General features: G+C 32.2%; 1 protein-coding gene across 12 annotated transcripts in view; it reads right to left on the bottom strand.

The window, feature by feature from the left end:
- GPHN (gephyrin) overlaps positions 1–21,904 on the bottom strand; it is a 626,350-nt gene that overhangs the window by 216,391 nt on the left and 388,055 nt on the right. For 7 of the 12 annotated variants that reach the window (XM_067732935.1, XM_067732912.1, XM_067732903.1 and 4 more), the window contains 2 exons: positions 7,786–7,842; positions 5,486–5,557 (listed from right to left, as the gene is read on the bottom strand). The exons of 3 other annotated variants lie outside the window; for them this stretch is intronic. In XM_067732935.1, coding sequence (XP_067589036.1) covers positions 5,486–5,557; positions 7,786–7,842 — 129 coding nt within the window. The remainder of the gene's footprint in view (positions 1–5,485; positions 5,558–7,785; positions 7,843–21,904) is intronic. 2 more of the 12 variants (XM_067732968.1, XM_067732974.1) reach the window with 1 other exon arrangement.

Below are 21,904 nucleotides of genomic sequence, written 5' to 3' on the forward strand. Positions count from 1 at the left end.
TTGTCTTTTTTTTCCCCTCACTTTTCCATTTTTAATTACTAGGGAAATTTACTTGTCAAGGAGATCTTTTACTAGTACCCTATTGTCTTAATGTCAATTCTGAGAAGGCAATTCCACAGTAAGCATTAAACACCTCACAGATGTGTCACTTCCACTCCAAATGATGTCTTAGGCTACTGCAGGCGATTTTATAAGTAATAGATGGTTCAAAGCAGAAGACACATATTATTAATATGAGTAAATGCCAAAATGTCAAACAAGGAAGACTCAGGAGGCTCAATGTTCTACATACAAGAACCAAAAAACACTGAAATTTGCTTAAAGAAAGTAGAGTACATAAACAAATTGATCTTTACTCATTTAAAAGCTACCAAAAGATTATTCATCTAAGGACTAATGTTCCAGTAGTTCTTCCTCACCTCAGTCAAAGTAGGCTGATTCAATGTAGACACTTTCAGATTTTTAAGTGCTATATTAAGATATGATGTATTACTTGATCACTTCAGGGCGTCTTTCTTAGTTGTACGAAATTTCCTATAGAAGGTATGATTTTAGGTGAGGTCAAGTAGGAAATTTAGCAGAAATCAAAAGTTGATTGTGGTTTTCAGGGGAAATATCTTTATTAAGATGCAAGGAAGTAATAAACAGAAAAATACAATGTGTACAGAAAAAATACTCTAAAAACACATTTTTATTTTTAAATAAAAATACTCTAAAAACACATTTAAATATTTAAATAAGTTTAAAGAGCAACAGTGGAATTTATCTTTAAATCTCTGTAAGGGGCTCCCCAAAGAAGAGGAATTTATAATCGATACTTTATCCATATGATAGTTCTATATTTGAAGGGTTTAATGTAATTCCATAGTGAGTTTACCTTGTGTGCTTGGCATGCGAAGAGCACAGAATAAACAGTGCAAAAAGGAAGAATAAAAACATAAAGGTAGAAAATTTCAGGGGATCAACTCTTTTAAGTGCATGCTTCCATGCAGAATGATCCGAAACCATCCTCAGAAAAAATAAGCAGCTCTCCTTTTCTCAGTTTGTAAAACGATGATAATTTCACACAATCTCTATTATAATAATTTCTTTGTCAATGTTGCCTTGACACACTAACCAGTTTTAGCAGGTGTCAGCAAACTTTTTTGTAAACAGTCAGATAGTAAGTATTTTAGGCTTTATGTGCCATACGGTCTTTGTTATAACTATTCAACTGCTGTTGTACTGCAAAAGCAACCACAGATTATATGCAAATGAAAGAGTATGGCTGTGTTTCAATAAAACTTTATTTTTGGGACACTGAAATTTGAATTTCATATAATTTTCCACATGTCACAAAATGATATTCTTTTGATTTCCCCCACAGCATTTAAAACTGCAAAAATCATTCCCAGCTCACGGGCCCACAAAAGAGAAACAGGATTTAGCCCAAGGGCTGTAGTTTGCTGACCCCTGAGTTATAGCATTAATTTAATTAATAAAAAAGTGCAAAAAACCCACAGACAATTCATCAACAATATAAGATGAATTAGTTTAGAACTAAAGCTGGAATGAAGACACTGATCTTGAAAGACATAAAATCACAACCATCTAATTCATTATTTGTATTACCCCATTTCACACCAGTCTTATTTTGGCACTCAGGAAATTATTAAACATTTAAAAACTACACTTCAAAAGATATTACTTTCTGGCTTGATTCAAACATTTTTCTTAAACTTAATAAAAATATAGTCAAGTGATAACTCCTCCCTTAACTTTTTCCACTTTAGATAACACCATCCCTTTTTTGTGTTAGCATAGCAGGTACTTATAATTATCATATTCCTTCTACTTCATCACCTTTCTTCTTAGTTCACTTATGTGTCAATAATCTGTCTTCATAAGTCACCTTCCCTTTTACTGTTTGCTAAAGCCTTTAAAAAATTAACATATTTGATTACCCCAAACCTACCTGTATATATTTGTAGCTGAATGGAAATGTATCATCATATTACATAGACTGAGTGAAAATAAAAAATTTGTGGCTTTGAGGTATTTTTATTCATCTCCTTTCTTTTCTTTTTGTCTTTATTTCATGAGTACTTATCTACTTTTTTTCTGAATGTTTTAACATTCAAGCTTCCCAGGGCCCTATTGCTCTTTAATGAATTAACTTCAATTTTATAAATTTACCTTGATGTACATTACTTAAAGGAATTCATTTGCATTATCTTATGTTTTCCAATTATCATCTGTCTGCATTACTTTTTAATTAATTGTTTATTGAAGTATAGTTGATGTACAATACCATGTAAATACAGGTGTACAGTATAGTGAGCCATAATTTTAAAGGTTACACTCCATTTACAGTTATTATAAACTACTGACTATATTCTCTGTGTTGTACAATATATCCTTGTAGCTTTATATGTAATAGTTTGTACCTTTTAATCCCTAAACCCTAGGCTGCCCCTTCCCCTTCCCTTTCCCCACTTGTAACCATTAGTTTGTTCTCTATATCTGTGAGTTGGCTTCTTTTTTTGTACTCACTAGTTTGTTGTATTTTTCAGATTCCACATATAAGTGATATCATACAGTATTTGTCTTTCTCTGTCTGATTTATATACTTCCTACTAGATTCATACATTAGATTACATGGAAAATTAATTTTTTCCTTTATGTGGTTTTATTCTTCAATCATTGTTCTCAGCACAGTATCAATCTAAGGATTTGTAGTTACTTTTGCAGTAGTTAAATTAGGCAAACTGTGTTTAGGTACAAGATGAAAATTACTAAAAACTCATTTAGGGTTCAGAATACTTCAGTTTTGTATAAAGTACAGAAAAAGATGATACATTCTTAACTGAGAATTCAAGAATCGAATGCATCCTACTTTTTGCTATAGAAGAGTCCATGTAAAATTAAAAAGTATGTTTTCATATGAGAAATAAATAAAATTTAATACTGTTCTAAAAATTACCTCTTAATAAAAGTCTACTTTATATCATTGATTATAAGTAATAAATAAAAATGCAGGTCCTCTAAAAAATAATACATCATATAGATGATACCAATTGAAACATGAATAATTTAATTAAATTCTCATCCCAAACTTCTGAATGATGTCTCACCTTCTTCAACTATAAGATATTTAAGTGGCAACATGGTTCTGAACCTGTCATCTTATTGAACTATTTAGCGATGTTCAATGAATTAAAAGGCATTCATATACTTGCTCTTCTGTGTGGACACCTACAATAAATTTTCACAAAATGGAATGGTCACTATATGCCAATTTATCTCATTTTAGAAACGAAATCTATTTATATAGCGTATGGTACTTAGAATAACTTTATTCTGCTTCTAAGCAACAATTTTTAATATACAAGGCATATTTTAAGGCATTCTGGGGCAATAAGAATTAAAGGGAAGGAGAGACACTGAATATTCAGCTAAGATTTTTTTTTTTTTTTTTGCGGTACGCGGGCCTCTCACTGCTGTGGCCTCTCCCGTTGCGGAGCACAGGCTCTGGATGCGCAGGCCCAGTGGCCATGGCTCACAGGCCTAGCCGCTCCGCGGCATGTGGGATCTTCCCGGACTGCATCGGCAGGTGGACTCTCAACCACTGCGCCACCAGGGAAGCCCTCAGCTAAGATTTTGATTTGTGTCTTTTGCTAGCTGAACTCAGTAGAGAAAATACTATTATTTGCCTTTTGACAATATATTTTTTGTTCTTCTGTACTTTTCTAGTTAACAGGAATCTTAGAAGGATACACCTTATATTCAATCTTTTTAGAAGAAGGGTAATCAGAACAAAGTGTGACCCAGTGAAATGAAACAAAAGATGAAGACACTGAGACTAGTTATTATGTACTCCACCACGCAGTACAGGTATTGAAAAAAAGAAATTGAAGAGTGGCATGAGAAAACCAATTTCCAAAGCACAGAGATTTCAGTTTAACCCTAATCTAACACAAACTCCCTATCATATAGATCTTAGCAAGTTTCAACTTTCTGGTCTTGGTTTCACTGAAAGAAAAATAATATCATTTTTTATGACTGGTTAGGGAAGAGTGTGGCACTAAAAACACACATTATCAGAATCTTTTTAGGAGTTTCTAGAATGATATCCAGATATATCTAGACTGATTTAATCATAAAATTCATACTAATCTTTTTTATTTTTTTTAAAACAGTGGGATAGATTCTGGTGATGATTGTGGGTAATTTTTCAAATTCTCTAAGAATATGACTGAAAAGAAGGACTGGCTCAAAAGAAAGAAGTAGAAAAATGAGACGTGTATTAATTTCCTTTTCTGTTTAGTTATCAGAATTTAAAGACTGATATTAATAAAAAACTTTGAACTTTAGTCAACAGAAATTTAATGACGAGATATACAAAATACACATAGTATATAATTAAAAACAAAGCTGAGAAACCAGAGAATTATCATAACACTATTATTTTTTATTCTATCCTTCATAACAAAATTATTATAGCAATATGAATTAAATGTATGACAATAATCTCGGGAGAAGTAAACCAGGGCTAAGTTTCATAGGAACTTTTTTTTAAAGCCTCAGAAATAGGAGGTCAAGGTTAAATAGAGCCAGTAATTATTTACTGTAGTATTTTAGCTTTTCTTCTACCATATTTATACCATGTACCATTTTAGAGATTTTAATTCCATTTATCTTGAAAAGATATATTCAGGAGAAGGACCAAGCATTCTGAGTCTGAACTATCAGTCACAAAAAATACAATTGTTAGTATGCCTATATGACGTATGTACAGTATTGAGTGGCTATAAGGTATTGTTCTCCTTCAGTGTTGTCCTGGGTATATTAGCCATTATCTCAAGTATTTGTAAGATGTTACATAATAGTGTTCATAGTGAAGATTCTTACTGCCTAATTTTCTTATTTTTAGACAAAAAATGATATCTTATAGTTATTCCCAAAGAGTCTGAGTTAAGAGACGTCTATTAACTCAGAATAGATATATCTACTTGCCAGATTACCTATAATGAGACTCTAACACTGAATATCTTCCTTGACAACTGAAACTGAAACATCAAGGCTCTATCACTTGGATCCAGCCCATAATTTATAATCCTGCTGACACATCCAACAAGGGACAGAAGACACAGTAAATGGAAAAGCTCCAAATGAAGTCTCATAAAACGATCGTCAGAAAATTATACAATTGTATAAGAAACACAGATTTTGAAAAAAAAAAAAGGTTTTAATTTGCACTGGAGCCAGAATGCTATTAAATCAAATGCAATGTTAGTGTGGCTTAAAGGTCTTCTATGCCGATTTAATCTTTCTTTCATAAATGTGAGCATGAAGCTGCAGTTAGAAAAAAAAGAAAGAGATAGGGAGAAAAGAGACAGAAAGTAAAAAAGATGGAGATGAGAGGACAAACCAATCAGATTTGGAATTACCAGTCAGCAGAAGTTTAGGTAAAAAAAAAAAAAAAAATCACCGGGTGAAATCGTACATTTACTCTGAGAGAGTATCCTTTCACATTGCCTTCTAGGTGATCTCTGAGCTCCTCCAGCTTTCGATGGAGCTACATGTAAACATCAGAAAATGAATTGAAAAAGCAACTTGGTCTCTTTTCAGTTTTCCTTTTTCCTTTTAAAAATAAATCATAGCATTATACATTTCTCACTGCCTTTGGCAAACATTTCAAAACATCAAAGATCTTTGTATAGCGCAAGAATACATGCTCAATAAACCGTGACTAGGAAGAGAATATTTTATTTTAATTAAAGGCTCTTTTCTCCCCAAAGTGTTAGAGAAAATAAATACCTTAACTATCCTTATAAACCCCTAGAGATTCACTTTAAAATTTTCTATTTTGTAGAAATATGGAATAAAGACATTTAAAAATTATGAAATTTGCCTTTCCCAAACACACTTTTTGATTTAAGGCTGCATCCATATTCAAATAAACTGATTGAACCCTAAAATGTATATTTTGTTCTTATACATATTTATGTGTATACACATAATCATATTGTATATACACTTAAAAACAATAAACATACAATCACAACTTGAAGTTCTACACATCCAAAAGCTGAACTTCGAGATAAACACACGTGTACTCGCACACACAATCCAGTTTATAACAGATGGTGCTGCAGTATGGATGCCATTTTATCTCTATTTCACTATCAGTCATTTCCAAAAAGTTATGTCCATCTGCACCTTTTCACTTGAATCTGAGTCATAATCCATAGTCTCAACAATAATGGATTTATCTTCCCTTAAAAAAATTAAAATATGATACCTCACAGGTAGACAGTGAGGAATGCTACTGATATATCATCAAGATACATAAAGTCATATTTTTCTGACTAAATAATTTTAGCTTGCCTCGCTTCTGAATTAGGTATATAATAGACACTTCCCATCCCCTCTGATTATTCTTAGTGAAATAACAACAACAACAAAAATGCTACCCAGTATATAGCAGTGTTAGAGAACAGAGAAGATGGCTTGTTTGGAATAAAGGACACAAACATACAGACACACCCTCATCCATGTGCACTCATGTGTGTGCACACACAGATAAATAAACAACAACAAAAAAGTAAAATTAAGAAGGCAGAAGAGGCAAGGAGAGGAAAGAGTGCAGAAATCAGTGCTTCATAAATTGTTAAATGGAAATAAATTGGAGGTGTGTAAAATTTTAAAATGACTTAATATTAGCCTCAAAGTAGTTATTGAATTTTGGGACATCCCAGTACAGTGAATTATGTCATTTTGATTAATTTAGCAGTTACTATTGCTGTAAGGACAAATGGGACTGAGATAGAAGAAGTGGTTAACATTGAGGGAGATTTCTCTGCATATTTTTAAAATTCAGCAAATTTTCTAACTTGCATTTATAGTAGCAGCATTAAAAGTGATTAATTGGCTATGTCTATGTCTCTTAAGGGTGATAATTTAGTTACCTTTCATTGTGATTAAATGTTAGAGTATCGAATGCCCAAGATAAATTGACCAAATGGATATTTAACAACTACCAAATGGGACCATTAGATCAGAAATCTTTAAGTGGTGTATTTGTAGGTCACATACACAAATGGGCAAACATTTATATATATATATATATATATATATATATATATATATATATATCAGTTTCTGTTGATTGTTATATAAACTTTTTAACTTTTAACAAATAAAACAAAGGGGATTAAGAGTGCTTACTATTAGCTATATGTGAGCCCCTATACTAGCTAGCATCATATGAAATTCCTTTTCTAATTCTTAAGATTATATATATATATATATATATATATATATATACATATATATAAAATATACATGTTATTAACTCATAATAATTATTTTCTGGAATGAACTACAAATGGTAATGACACTAAAATAACATTTAACAAAAAAAAGTAAAAAGGGCATATAACATTCTGAAAATAAATATTAGTTCTCTGTGTAACAGGAACTTAACACATAGTCAGTGACATCAATCAGAGGAACGGTTTACTCTAGAACCCCAAATTACAGGCACCCGTAATGAGGCAGTGCCCTTTTTATTGTTTGTGGTGCCACTCAAAGCTAGTTATTTGGCAGCTTGCCTTCAGCTGGTTGCTCTATGTGTAGCTGAAACAAAAAAAATATGACCCAACAGCCAATAAAAATATTAAAATAAAACAAAATGGGATGGTGAAAAATGGAAAAAGCCCCCTTCCTCCCACCACCCTCCAAAAAGGAAGAAGTGTAGGCTATAGACGAAATCTTGCCAAAAAATGTTAGAAACATATTTACTTTGAGGGATCCAACTCTACTAGCAACTCCTTTGCTTTCATCCGGCCGTCTAATTTGCTACAATGAGGGAAGATGGGTAAAAAAGACAGAATAAAGAAAAAGTGAACTTAAAAATTTTTCTAAACATTACTAAATAATACATGCAAAAACAACAATTGACTCTTTGAGATACATCTTAGGAGGCCAAGCCAAGGAGTTAACTAACCCAGAGGCTATATGACATGCTCTGCAGATAGGTTGGTCACTAGAATTCAGTCTTTGTTATGACACTATTCCTAAGATGAGGAAATGGGCACTTACTTTTGGTTATCTTGGGGACTTCTCATGAAGCAGTATCTGGAGTAGTGTTACATTTGCATTTGGCTTATGAAAAACAAAGAATTACAAATATACCTATGCAGAAAACTTTGTCTCCTTTAGTGTCTATTCCATTGTAATATCAGAAAACATCAGTGCTATGACTAGAAACATGAGTGTTCCTTAAGTGGAAAGATCAGTCCTGACAAGCATCATTCTTGACAGGTGACAGAACGAAGCTCCTCTGCTTGTTAACCCAAGCATTGAGGTTGTTCAGCTGTCACTGAGATTCCAATTAAACAACTGTGCTGCCCAACCAGAAAATTTTAATGCCAGACCAAAGTTAGATACATTTACTCCCTCAAGGTTTTCAGTTATTTTTTCCTTTTGGGTAAGATAGGAAAAAAAGAAAAGTAAAGCTGCTATTTTAAAAATTTGTTTCACCTCACTGTGTAAATGAGAAAAGGAAGATTCTAAACCCAATCTAATATACCTATTAGATTAGGTATAAATTAGAAATCCCTTTGCTTTTTAATAGAGCTGTAACAATAATATTTTGGTTAAAGAGGAAGTCAAACTAAAAAAGAGTAGGGGGGAGATTGGAAGGAAGCTTCAGACCAAGTGCTTTTACATTATGGATTCCTACATGTGCAGAATAACGGTCTCCATTCAGAGCAGCATAGCTCAAGTTAGTTGTGATTCTCTTGCTTGTATTAGGAGACAACTGATGAAGTATCATTGTGATGCCAAATTCCCAGTGTTAAAGTCCTCAGGAAAAATAAGAAATCTGACCGTGCTACAAAATTATAGTTTCTGGAGACAGGCTATAGATTGTCTTATCCCTTTTAGGACATCTCTGATAGCATAAGTAGATTGCTTAGGAATAATACTGAGAAAATTGGATTTTCACTTTGAAAAAAAGCATCTTGATCCATAAGAATTCTGTCAACTTTTGGTTTTATTTGATATAAATAGTTTTTACTAATTCTTCAACATTAATTAAATTTTGTACCCTAAAGATAATCACTGATTCTTACCCTTCTTGGTTGAACAGAGTTCTTAAATTTAGAAACAGTGGATACTAATTAGAATGGAAACAGTCTATAAGAAAGGGCCTCTGGATGGACAGTGAGTTCATATTATTTAGTCATTTTCTTATGCTATTTTCTTTGATTTCAGAGAACATCTTTATATCAAAAGCTATTTTCCATTTTAAATTGACGCAATATCTTGATTATAAACAACGTAGTTTTCTATAAAAAAATATAAAGTCTAATGTTTCATGCTGCTTTCTGAAAACTTTTAGAAACTGCATTGTTATATAGTAACAAGTGAACACCATTTTCTACATTATCTTTTATTTCTGGAAAGCTTAAAATTACATCAAGTCCAGCAACATGAGGTAGTTTCTTCAAGGTTACACAGGACATTAATGACAAATCTAAGACCACCACCATTCCTGGTTTCTACTTTAAAGCTGTATTCCCTTAATAGGCCTGGAAATAAATGGGTTGGAAAAAATCTGATGCTTATAATAGGATGTATATGTATACATGTCCCTGTGTGTCTGTTTGTCTATCTCATTTATGGAGGAAATTTTATGTTACCACATTAATGTATGAATGAAAGTTTTCCTAAATCATTTCAATTCCAAATGCAAGTGCAAGTACAAAAGCTTAAAGAATGAAATATAAGAAGAGAAAAGACAATCACCATTGAACTCTGAACATGAAAAACAGACTATATACCAATTTACACAAAGACTTTTAGGAGCAGACAGCTCATCTGTCAATGCTTGACACCAATTTTCTGTATTTAAATCTGATTTTGTGAATCCTTAACTATCGTAACAGGAAGACTTTAGAAAACCAATGTGGTTATCAAAGCCACAAGTGGTTGTAAATCAGGTGTCATGTGATTTTTTGTGGCTCCTGATATAGGTAATTATCCCTAATATTGAAAAACTTCAGAAAGAACATGAAAAAGATTTGTCACATATACTAAAATTTGAGTTGTAGAGAAAAGTCAAATCGATAGATTTTAAGACATAATGCTCTCATTTATGCTAGTCAACCCTTAATCACCAATTATGGAGTAGTATAAATAAAAGAAATTCACAGCTAATCCAGATACCTGATTACTATTTTTCTTTGATTGGAATTTAAAAGAAATCACAAAAGATTAGCATTTGAATAAAATGAACTTTACTCTTCATGATAATTATAAAAGCCTCACATTGTTAGCTAATTTTATACATATTTTTCTATGAGGCTATAAACATTCTGTATCAATAACTAAGAGAGGCTAAACTGCAAATGTTTATACTACATATAAGATCACTGCAATATAAATGAAGTTTGAGAATTGGATGTAAAGAATTGTAGGGATAACAGGTTGGTTGAGATTATTAGTTTATAATAATGATATATGAAAACTAAAATGTTACCTGCAAAACAAAAAATATTATCACTAATGATTTTTGTACCCTGAAGAAATCCTTTTATAAATATTTTTACTGAGATTGTAAAGACATAAATCAGAGGATCAAAATCATTTCAATCTTCTATTCAGTCTCTCAGCCTAAATATATTTAACAAGATATCCATTAAAAATTGTCTGAAAAGGGCTTCCCTGGTGGTGCAGTGGTTGAGGGTCCGCCTGCTCATGCAGGGGATGCAGGTTCGTGCCCCAGTCTGGGAGGATCCCACATGCCGCGGAGCGGCTAGGCCCGTGAGCCATGGCTGCTGAGCCTGCGCGTCCGGAGCCTATGCTCTGCAACAGGAGAGGCCGCAACAGTGAAAGGCCCGCGTACCGCAAAAAAAAAAAGTAAAAAAAAAAAAAAAAAAAAAAAAAAAATGTCTGAAAAGATTGCACTATATCACCTGTTTTGCAACATTCTGGGAATATTTCTTCAGGAATTAATTACTGGGTAATCTATCCTCAGGAATTAATTACCAGGATGTGGTTACTAAAGTAGTGAAATGACTGCTATTTGTATTCACTTTTTTAAATAAGAGCTTGAATTTTAGATATATCATGCAACAAAAGAAATGGCCTGGGTGCTAACACAATACGGACTGTTGATTCCCTTTGATTTAGCTCAGTTCTCCAAAACTGAGCTCACTGTAAAATTATTTCCATTATTAACAAAGTAGAAAATTACTCCATCTCACCCTCATCTCTCTTGCCAATAATAAGTAGTTGTAAGTGTAATATTTTTTAAAGGCAAAAACAAGATTTTGGAGTAGAAATCCAACTTTGTATTGATTTTTGAAATAAAATATGAAACTTCAAGGAATTTTGGGGGCGTAGAAGCCACTTAAGGTAGGCACCCATATCGCTGGATGTATGCATTAACACATCTCTTTAGCTGCAAGATGTCTGGTGAAGAACTGTGAGAAAAGTTTAATATTTTGTGTGTTTGTTTTATTGGTGAGAGAACGCAGGTCTTAGAGGGGTCCATTAGCTTTTTGGAGACATATCAATAAAAAAAGCATAGCTTATATTAGATTCTCTGGCTCTCAGGTCTCTTCATTAAAATTGGGCTCTCATTATAGAATGACTAATGTAGATTTCCCCCTTTTCTCCCCTGATATATTTTGTATTGATTTAGATTAAGATTGTACAGATTAAAAAAAATTCTGTTTGTCCTAGGGATTGAATTGTTTTATTTTTAGAATTATCTAACTTACATTCAGAACTACCCTGAGAGACAGACATTTTTAATCCTATTTTATTATGCCAGTTTCTTTTTTAAAGTATGGGTATCAGTGACAGGAAAGAAAACTTTTTTTTTTTAGAAATTGTTTCTCTTCCAACCAATATCACTCAGTACATATTGGTACAGCTATAGATTGCTTCTAGTAGTTGTGAATGGAGAAGGAGGTTTTTAAAAAAGTTTTACTTGAGAACTCAAAATTTAAACAAACTCTTGTAAATAAAGAAATTCTTGTGGGGATCCGGTTAATATTTCAATTCGCTATATTTCAGCCCTTTCAGTAAAACTGGTGCTTCATTGTAAAACAATTCTGTTTCATTTGTGATTTATTAAGGCAAAGTAAAAAAGAGGAAAAAAAGAAATGAAAGTAAGAGAAGCAATAATTCTATAAGTGTGTCAGGAAAAAATAAACACTCTAATGCATTTCTGGAGAAAGGCAAACCAATAAAAGAATAGAGAAGTTCAAGGAAATATTGCAAAGAATAATGAAGAATTAAGTCAAAAATTAGAATCTTGGTAGCAAGTAACAGCTCTACCAACTGCCCCACCCACTTATGAAAAATTTTTATACTTAGGAGATCCTTTATTTTAAAGGCTCCGATTTCTAATGGTTTATTAACATTTCAAATATTTATTTATATTTTATTGTACATTTATAATTTTGATCCCTAAGTTTCTATAATAGCTTTGATTCCAAAATAATACAGTCTATACAAAATTAGACTTTTAAGCAAGTTATTTCCTGCCCACTAGCCAGAGAATAATTCAATCCATGCTCTTTTTCCCCAAGTTTCGTATCTGTCTAAAAAGAAATAATGAAGCCCATCACAGGTATGGTATAAAAAATTTATTAGGCATTTTGAAATAGATAAGTTTTAATTAGTATGTTTTTAAGAATTATTTATTATTTGTGTAGGAGATAGAAAAAAGTTTATTTTCAAACTTCCATTGAAATACAATTTTCTATCCAGCAAGATTTAGAATGGCTTAGCCTGCATATAAAAATGCTCTGGTATAAACAGAGTTACAAACACAAACAAATAGTTAGCTTTATGAAGATTTGCCATAAATCTGAAAAGCAGGCAAAAGACATCCATCCTCGTCATTACCAGAACCTGTCTACATAACAAAACAAACCAAAAAAAACTTACACTTCTCTGGTTTAAAAAATAATATAGATTATAAAGTAACCTGTAATTTAATCCCTATGCAATTTTGTTTACTACTTTTTTAAACTACATATTTTATTTTGAGCATTTTCCTTTGTCATTAAATATTCTTAAAGATATGATATTTTAGGTTATATAAATAACTCATATATATACATATTATTATATAAGTTATTTAACCATAGACATTAAGGTTGGTTCCAATTTTTCATGAATATGAATAATGCTGTGATAAATAATCTTGTACATAAGTCTTTCATGTCCTCTTTGATAACTTCCATTGAAAAATTTCTGCAAATAATATGATTGGTTAAAACACAAAAAATGTTTTATATATATAGTTTGCTTGCAAGGTTATACAAATTTATATTCCTACTAGTGTGACTAGGAATATTCATGTCACTGCTCATTATAGCATGGATGATTATAATTTAAAAACAGTTACCAATTTGACTACAAAATTTTTAACAGATTTCTGTGAGGGTACATTTTTTTCCCCTATAAGATTAGAAGAGCTCTTTTAGGCTATCAAAGCTTTGATAGATTTGTTGTAATTTTTTTTTTTTCTTTTTCACATCTGCTCCGCCATAAGATCCTTGAGGTCATGGTTAGTAAGTCTTTGCATTGCTATATTCCCAAAACCTACTTGACCCAAAACCTATTCCCAAAAGTACTTGACATAATATGCACTAAAAATATTCACTGAATGAATTTCTGAATTAATGTGTGTTTTGTCTTTAATGAAAGTAGGATGAAAAGGGAGAGCAGATAATCCTGAAGTTTTGGGCAAGAAAATACATGGCCAATTTTAGAATATGTATCATTTAAAAATATAAAGATCTAGAAAATAATTTAGTTTGGTATATGTTGTCTATTAAAGTCATGAATGAGACATGGCCCGTTAACTATATAGATTTGAATAATGGCTATATCTAATCAATTCTGCTGGTGAAATAATGATGGCACAGATTACTTTTGTTGAGCTGCTTTTACACAAAACATACCCCAAATCTTTAAAAAGAAGTTTATAGGAATCAAAGATATTAAATTAACTGAAAGCTAGTATTCTTAATTTCACTATTCCTTGTATTTCTACAGTTCTCACTTCCCTGTCATCCTATAACTTAAACAAAATGCTAGTGAATACCAAGAGAAATCAATATTCCACTTAACAGAGACAAAGCTTGACCTAAATGAGAAAGATCTTAAATGAAGTCAGAACGTTTTCACTTCATAATCTTTAACTTTATGTAGTAGCATGAAATGCAAAAGCTGAAATAAATGTAAATTATTTTACATTAATTGGATATTAACATAATATCAGAGAGAAGGGCTAAAGAGAATGATAATATTTATTCAGTCAGTGTAGAGACTTACTGCAAAGGAACAGAATTATAGGTCTAGAAGGGACTTTAGAGGCTACCTAATTTAGTATCATGATGTTACAGATATAGAAACTGAGGTTTACTAGTTCTAACAAAGGTATAAAGTGGAAGACTAGGGCTGATACTCAATATTTGGTGCCTGATAGTGCAATACTTTTATATACTCAATACTGTTGACTTTTCAAACAACTTTGGATCCATAATTTTTTTAAATATCTGTCAGTAAATCTGTCAAAGGCAAATGCTAAAGACTGTTCCTTCCAGAATATCATTAAATTGAATTCATGAAGATGCAAAAATGATCTCTTCCTGATATCCATATGAATTATGGGAACCATGGGCCTAAAAGTTTGGCATATACTTTCAACAAAGGTAGAATTAATACAAGTTGCTAAGTTTAATTAAGAGAAGATTCTAAAACACTTCACTTCCAGAAGACTATCACAGAATTATATTTAAAACTAGGAAATAGGTAACAACTAAAATATGCAAAATAGGGACTGGTGAAAAAAACTATGCTATACCCACAAATTTGAATACTGAACAATAACTGATATTAATGTTGAAGAAGATAATTTAAAAAAATGTAAATAAAGATGTACATGACATAGAAAAAATGTTACTAAATGAATGAGATAGGTTAAAATATAGTTTCATAACAATAGCTAACATTTAGTGATCGTTTCTTATATTTCAAACACTGTGGTAAGTGATGTATATGCATTTTAAAATTTAAACTTTACAACAACCCTATGAGGCAAATAGTATTATTATTTTTCATTTTACAGATGATTAAGGTTATAGAAGTGAAGTAACGTTCTGAAAGCCACACATTTAGTAAGTGGTAAAGCTGAGATTCATTGCCAAGCCTGGAGACTCTGGAACCAGAGCTCTTAATCACTGCCTTGCTATCATGATTCATTTATATAAAATATTTGAATGCATAGGAAAAAAAACCAGAATGATATAAGCAAAGTTTTAACAGTTGTTATTTATTAAAGGCAGTCTTACAGGAACTCTTTTTTTTTTTTTTGCTTATATTAATTTTCTAAAATGAGCATGTATATTACTGTTTTTAAATTAAAAAAAAAAAGACCATGCCACTTATAGACTGTCTAATCTATAAAACTGTTAACTCTATAGCTAATAATTTCTGGTTAGCTATATCTTCTCAGGCTAGCTAATCAAATTTCATTTGTAACTCAGATTCCAAAGTGGTGACTGTACACTTCACAGTTAAGTTATTCTTAGTTTCAATGATAAATATAATTCTGTGAGCATTAAATAATAAGAAAAGGATGGGGCGAATTCCATTTTCAATTTTCATTGTACATAAAGGTAGAGGGGACACTTAATCAGATGAATGAAAAACAGAAATCAATGTAAAGTCCTGTATATTTAGCAGAATGTCAAAGAACAACCATTTAAAATAATTTGTAAACTCAAAATTCATAGCTAAAATATATTATTACTATTTGATTTTAATTTTCTTCAAAGTGTCAACAACTAATTTACCATACTGGATAGTGTCTCTCCTGATAGAAATGATATGAAAACAATCCTTTTTTTGAAGTCTCAAAAATCTGTTTGCTATCAAACTAGAATAAATAGCAAAATAAATATGCTGTTATAAATGAGGAGAAACTAGACAATAATGAATGAGAGTGGAAATCAGTTACTCAAAAGTGTATAGGAGCCAGGCATTTAATGCAAATAAGTAAAGTCGGCTGGAGGGTATAAAGAATGTCAGCTGAGTACTGATATATGTCGTGCTGGCCCAGTAATGTCAATCTGATTTTTTTTTTTTTTGAGGTACATGGGCCTCTCACTGTTGTGGCCTCTCCCGCTGCGGAGCACAGGCTCCGGACGCGCAGGCTCAGCGGCCATGGCTCACGGGCCCAGCCACTCCGCGGCATGTGGGATCTTCCCGGACCGGGGCACGAACCCGTGTCCCCTGCATCGGCAGGAGGACTCTCAACCACTGCGCCACCAGGGAAGCCCTGTCAATCTGATTTTTTTAGATTAGCTGAAAACTGTATTTTTATTTAAAATCTCACCAAATTTAAATGTTCCAAACTAGTTATAAAAAAGGAAGTCATCCCCAAAGATATCCCTAATAAAATTATCTTCCATCAACTAGGTTATGACTTAAAAGAGGGCTCTCTGTGCACCTGTAAGTAGAAAGGAGACCCTAGGGAAACATCAGTTACTATACAAACATAGAAGTAGTATCACGTTGGAAATGAGTAAAGTTAGATGGGAATTACATTTTCTGGTTGTATCTTCAAGACTTTGTGAAGTCTTCTATTATTTTGAATCAGGGAGGAGAAACTCTGTTCCCCGTCCTAGAATGAATCTAGGGTGAATCATTTATATTAAGCATGGTACCAGTGGTCATTTTCCTAAAGAATAAGATCTGTGAAACGAGAATACCACTGTAACATGGTCTAAATGAAAAAGAGAACACACGTAATTTTGACCCAGGATGTTTCCAAGAAACATAAACCACTCTGCTCATTTGATTATACTAACAGTTCTTTAAGTGTGGTCCACAGACCTGTGAGGGTCCCTGAGATCCTTTCAGGGGTCCACAAGGGCAAATTATTTTAATAATAATACTAAGACATTATTTGTCTCTTACACTATGTTGACATTTGCACCGATAGTACAAAAGCAATGGTGGGTTGGTACTATAGTAAAAAATTAAGGCAGTGGATCCAAATAGTGTGAATAGTTATTGTATTATTCACCACTATGTACTAACAGTTTAACACTTTCCTCAATGAAACAGTAAATAGTAACTCAATTTAATTAAAGCTTGTCCCTTGAGTGTAATAAAATGCAAAGTATGAAATAAAATACTTCTGCTGCATAAGAAAGAATGACAGTTGTCTCAGGTTAAAGTACTTAGGCAATAGTTTGAGTTGCAAGCTGAACTAGCCAGGTTTTGCACAGAACAATTTTTACTTGAAACAATGTCTGACAAACTATGACTATTCAGACTTAGATGTCTGGTAGGCATTTTCTTGAAAATGAATGAAATGAGACTGTCAATTCATGGAAAACAGACAGGATTTGTTGGGGTTTTTTTTGTTTTTTTTTTGCCAAAGAAGAAACTCTACGTTTTAAGCAAAAATTAGAACTGTGGAAAATGTATATCACCATGAGCTTGAGAGCTTCCAATGCTTCCAAGGCATTTTTAATGAGCTTGGTGGTTATATTAATTAAAATGATTTTGGATATAGTCAACACTTGGAAGAACTTATATTTCCCATGTGATCAAAAAATATGTTACAAAATCATACCTGTTTATAAGATCCAATAAACGTTCAGGACAGACCAATGGATTTTTTTTCCCCAGAACAAACAACTTTTTATTGAAGTATAGTTGATTTACAATGTTGTATTAGTTTCAGGTGCATAGCAAAGTGATTCAGTGATATATATATATATTCTTTCTCAGATTCTTTTCCATTATAGATTATTATAAGGTATTGAACAGTTCCCTGTGCTATAGAGTAGATCCTTGTTTATTTTATATACAGTAGTGTGTCCAACAGATTTTAATACATAGGAGTATGAAATTGTCCTTGACAGGGTTTTAGATTCTACGCTTCAACTAACTTTTTTTTTTTTTTTTGGTACGCGGGCCTCTCACTGTTGTGGCCTCTCCCATTGCAGAGCACAGGCTCCGGACGCGCAGGCTCAGCGGCCATGATTCACGGGCCCAGCCGCTCCGCGGCATGTGGGATCTTCCCGGACTGGGGCACGAACCCGCGTCCCCTGCATCGGCAGGTGGACTCTCAACCACTGTGCCACCAGGGAAGCCCTACGCTTCAACTAACTTTTAATAGGCTACTAATTGAAAAATTTTGATGTAGTGTCAAAGAATATCCACAATTATAAGAAAATGTTATTAAGATAGTCCTTTCTTTTCTAACTACGGATCTGTGAGGTTGGATTTGTTTCTTCATATGCTTCAACCAAAATAACATATCACAACAGATTGAGTACAGAAGCAGATGTGAGAATCTACCTGCCTTCCATTAAACCAGACATCAAAATGAATGTGAAGAAAAAGTAAAACAGTGCCATCCTTTTTAGTAGATTTTAAAATTTTTGGAAAATATTATTTTTCCCATAGCAGTATTATTTATATTAACATAGAAAGGCCTTATTATTCTCATTTTGAAGCAAATAAATAAACTTTTAAAAAATTTCTAAGTTTTAATTTTCAGTGCAGTAAACATCACCAACTATAATTCACATAAACAAACTATTTGAGGTCCTTAATAATTTTTAAGTTTGTAAAGGGGTCCCGAGACCATTAAGTTTGAGAGCTGCTGGATCTGACCAATAACGTTGAGAATATTATTGCTCAATAACCAACGCCCCCATGGGACAGTTAACTTTGAACACAAAAAAAACATATATTTTTATGTCCAGAGGATGTATTTTATTAAATTAATTAATGTTATTAATTCAGTTTTTCCCAACCTTTTTGGTGTTTGTTGACTCCACATGTAGAACCCATACATTTCTACAATGTCATTAACTGCTGAACAGTTGTTGATATACCATTGTTGACATGACTTCAGACAAAAGCAAAGAAACCTGATGTTTACTGTAGTCTTACTGATTTTATTTAGGCTCTCAAAAATAGTGGAAAATCATTTGTAGTCCTCAGTTATTGCCTTGATCTAGGCTAGAATTTTAGAAATTTCATGACATTCTCCAGAGACCTGGGAACCAATGAACTAGCCATAGTACACAATCACTCTGATGTTCACAAAGGAAAGTGGTGATAATATGGAATAGTTTGTAAAAACTAACATCCTAGGAAAAAAATCTCAGAGAAAATATTACCCTGGATCAAATATTACTGGATCAAATAATGCCATTTTATATGTAAAGGAAATCACACTGCCTTTCAAACATACACATTAAAAACTTTGAGTTAAGAAAATATTCTTTAACCAGAGTAATATAAATTCTTTTGCTCAAAGGACAATAACAGAAGCCTAGAGAGAAGTCATAATTCTGCATTTTGTTTGAATATAAGATTAGACATTATTACTAATTATTAAACGAACACATACTACCTAAAGATATTTCAATATATACATTTAAATTATTTTATAAACTTCAGTTTAATTAGGGAGAATTTATATTTTCTTCTTAAGGGGAAAAAAAAAGAACTTGCTGGTTAGTCTGGGCACAAAATTCTATTCTAACCTTTGAGGTACAAGGGAATATGTGACAAGAGATTACATTTATTCATTTATTTATTTTAGTCAAACTTCAGATGCTTAGGGAATAAAAGGAAAATTGAATTGGTCTTTGTAAAAAATTCTCTATTTTAATAACATCTATAGGGAATGGTGAATTGATTGGAAGTTTGGAATTTTTTTCTTTTTTGTTCTGGTTATTATGCTCTACAACAAGCCTCTTGATTCTAATAGAGGTGCTGCTGCCTTTCATAATTGAAAATCAGAACTCATTTAAGTTGTGGACCATGCTCACTTTAAAACGCAGTTTGTTACAGAATTATTCTTTTAGCAAACCATTTTTGGGAGACTATCACCATTTTAGAACTTGAGTCCTCTAGATATTGCCCATTCATAGAATCTACATACTATTTGACTTTTTTGACTTAGGCACTAATTTACTTAGGGCAATGAAAGACTAAAATCCCAAGTTTGTTTTTAAAATATACTTCACTGTGTTCTCAAGCAAGAGAAGTGAAAATCAATTGTCATTTCAGTCAGATTTCATTAAAAGAAAATATCTGATATGAAAGGGAAACGACTTTCTCCATATACAGAAAAATATGTCATTTCAGCAAATAAATTTTTGCTGGAGACAATGTCATTCTATGAAGAACTGTTTAGAAAAGATAACACCTTGTTGTCCTTGTTAGATTGTGATGAGCGTACTGAAAAGGAAATCCAAACTTTGTATGTTTTACAGATCGTGTTCTCACTATAGCTGGAGAATCTTAAAGGATCAAAGCACAATCAAAGAACAATTATATTGCAGTGAGCATAAAAAACGTGAATTTAAAATAATGTTTAATATTACATTGTTGACCTCACAGGAATAGATGCATACATACAAATGGACAGAAAGTTTTCATCTTAAATCCTCCCCCATGATAAAAAGCTACAGAGGGAAAGGTTGGAACTGTTAGTTTTTAATCATAATTTGGTTATTTAACTCTTCTGTGTTTTCACAAAGACTAGGGTAAGTGTTTCTGATGGTTATTCCCAGAGTATTCTGTACTCCTGCTGATAAATCATAGCACTTATTATACTTTATTATAATTTATAGTTGCCTGTTTTATCTGTTTGTAAAGCCAAGAACAATGTTATTTGCTCACCACTGCTTTCCGAGAACCAGGCAAAGACTTATTTAATAGATTAATAACCCTGTTGGGGAGGCAAGGATTACCAGCTTCATCACAGACAAAAAGCTCAGAGAAGTTGAGCAAGTTGCTTATTGCAGTGTAGTAATTAAGTAGAGAAGTCAGCATTTGAATCCAGGTCGTCTATTATCAAGTCAAGTGCTCTTTCTAGTGCTCATCTTTTAAGACTGTATTGTATTTCCGATGTAAAGAAAACATATTCGCACATATATTTCTACACATGACAGACTGCATGCCTAATCTGAAACATGGAAGGGGTATTTCTATGGGGTTTGGCAAACAGTAATATGTACTAAATTATAAATATCCCATCTAAGATGCAGTAACAATAACAATGTCAAACTCAACTTGTGTTCTAATCTTGTGCTAAGATATCATTCCTGGGATGTCTCATACATATATTAGATTGAAAACATTCAAAACCAAAATGTATTAACCACTCTCCTTTGCTTTTTCTCTTTTATTCCTTAGTATAGTTAATAACATCATTTACCCATATCTCAAATTAGAAACCTGACTTTCTTTTTGATTTCTTCTCTGCCCTAAATTTTTATGCTATAAAATTAAAATAAAGAATTCATCTAGAACAGATTAATGTCCTAAAACCTACATCCTTGAAATTTGACTCAGCAGGCAAAGGCAAAAAAAAAAAAAGTCATTATTTAAAATAAAAAAGAATTGATATCTGAAGTTGAATTTTGAAGTCACTGAATTAGGTTATTTATGTACTAATGAAGTTTTAGTCTGAGAGTTCTTGATTGGTGAATACTACCTGTAAGGTGGTCATTTCTGCTGAATATAATTCTCAAAACCTCCACCTGGCAAAAAAGCTTTTGTTTTATTTTACTCATCTTTCATGTCCCTGGTGAAATGTTACTCCTTAGAGCGGGGCTTCTCTGATCATCTCATCTAAGTGAGGTTTCCCTCCTTTTATTTTCTATCACTACACTTTTTTACTTCTCCTTAGCGTGAATTTCAATGTATCATTATTAAGTTACTGTAAAAGTATATTTATTATAATTTAAACAGTTACTTTAAATAAATTTATTTTAAAAATACCTATTTACTTCAATATACCATTGACTAAACTGTAAACTCCATGAGGGCAGAGATTATATGTCACTGA

Source organism: Pseudorca crassidens, chromosome 1, assembly GCF_039906515.1.
Source record: "Pseudorca crassidens isolate mPseCra1 chromosome 1, mPseCra1.hap1, whole genome shotgun sequence".
NCBI lineage: Eukaryota > Metazoa > Chordata > Mammalia > Artiodactyla > Delphinidae > Pseudorca > Pseudorca crassidens.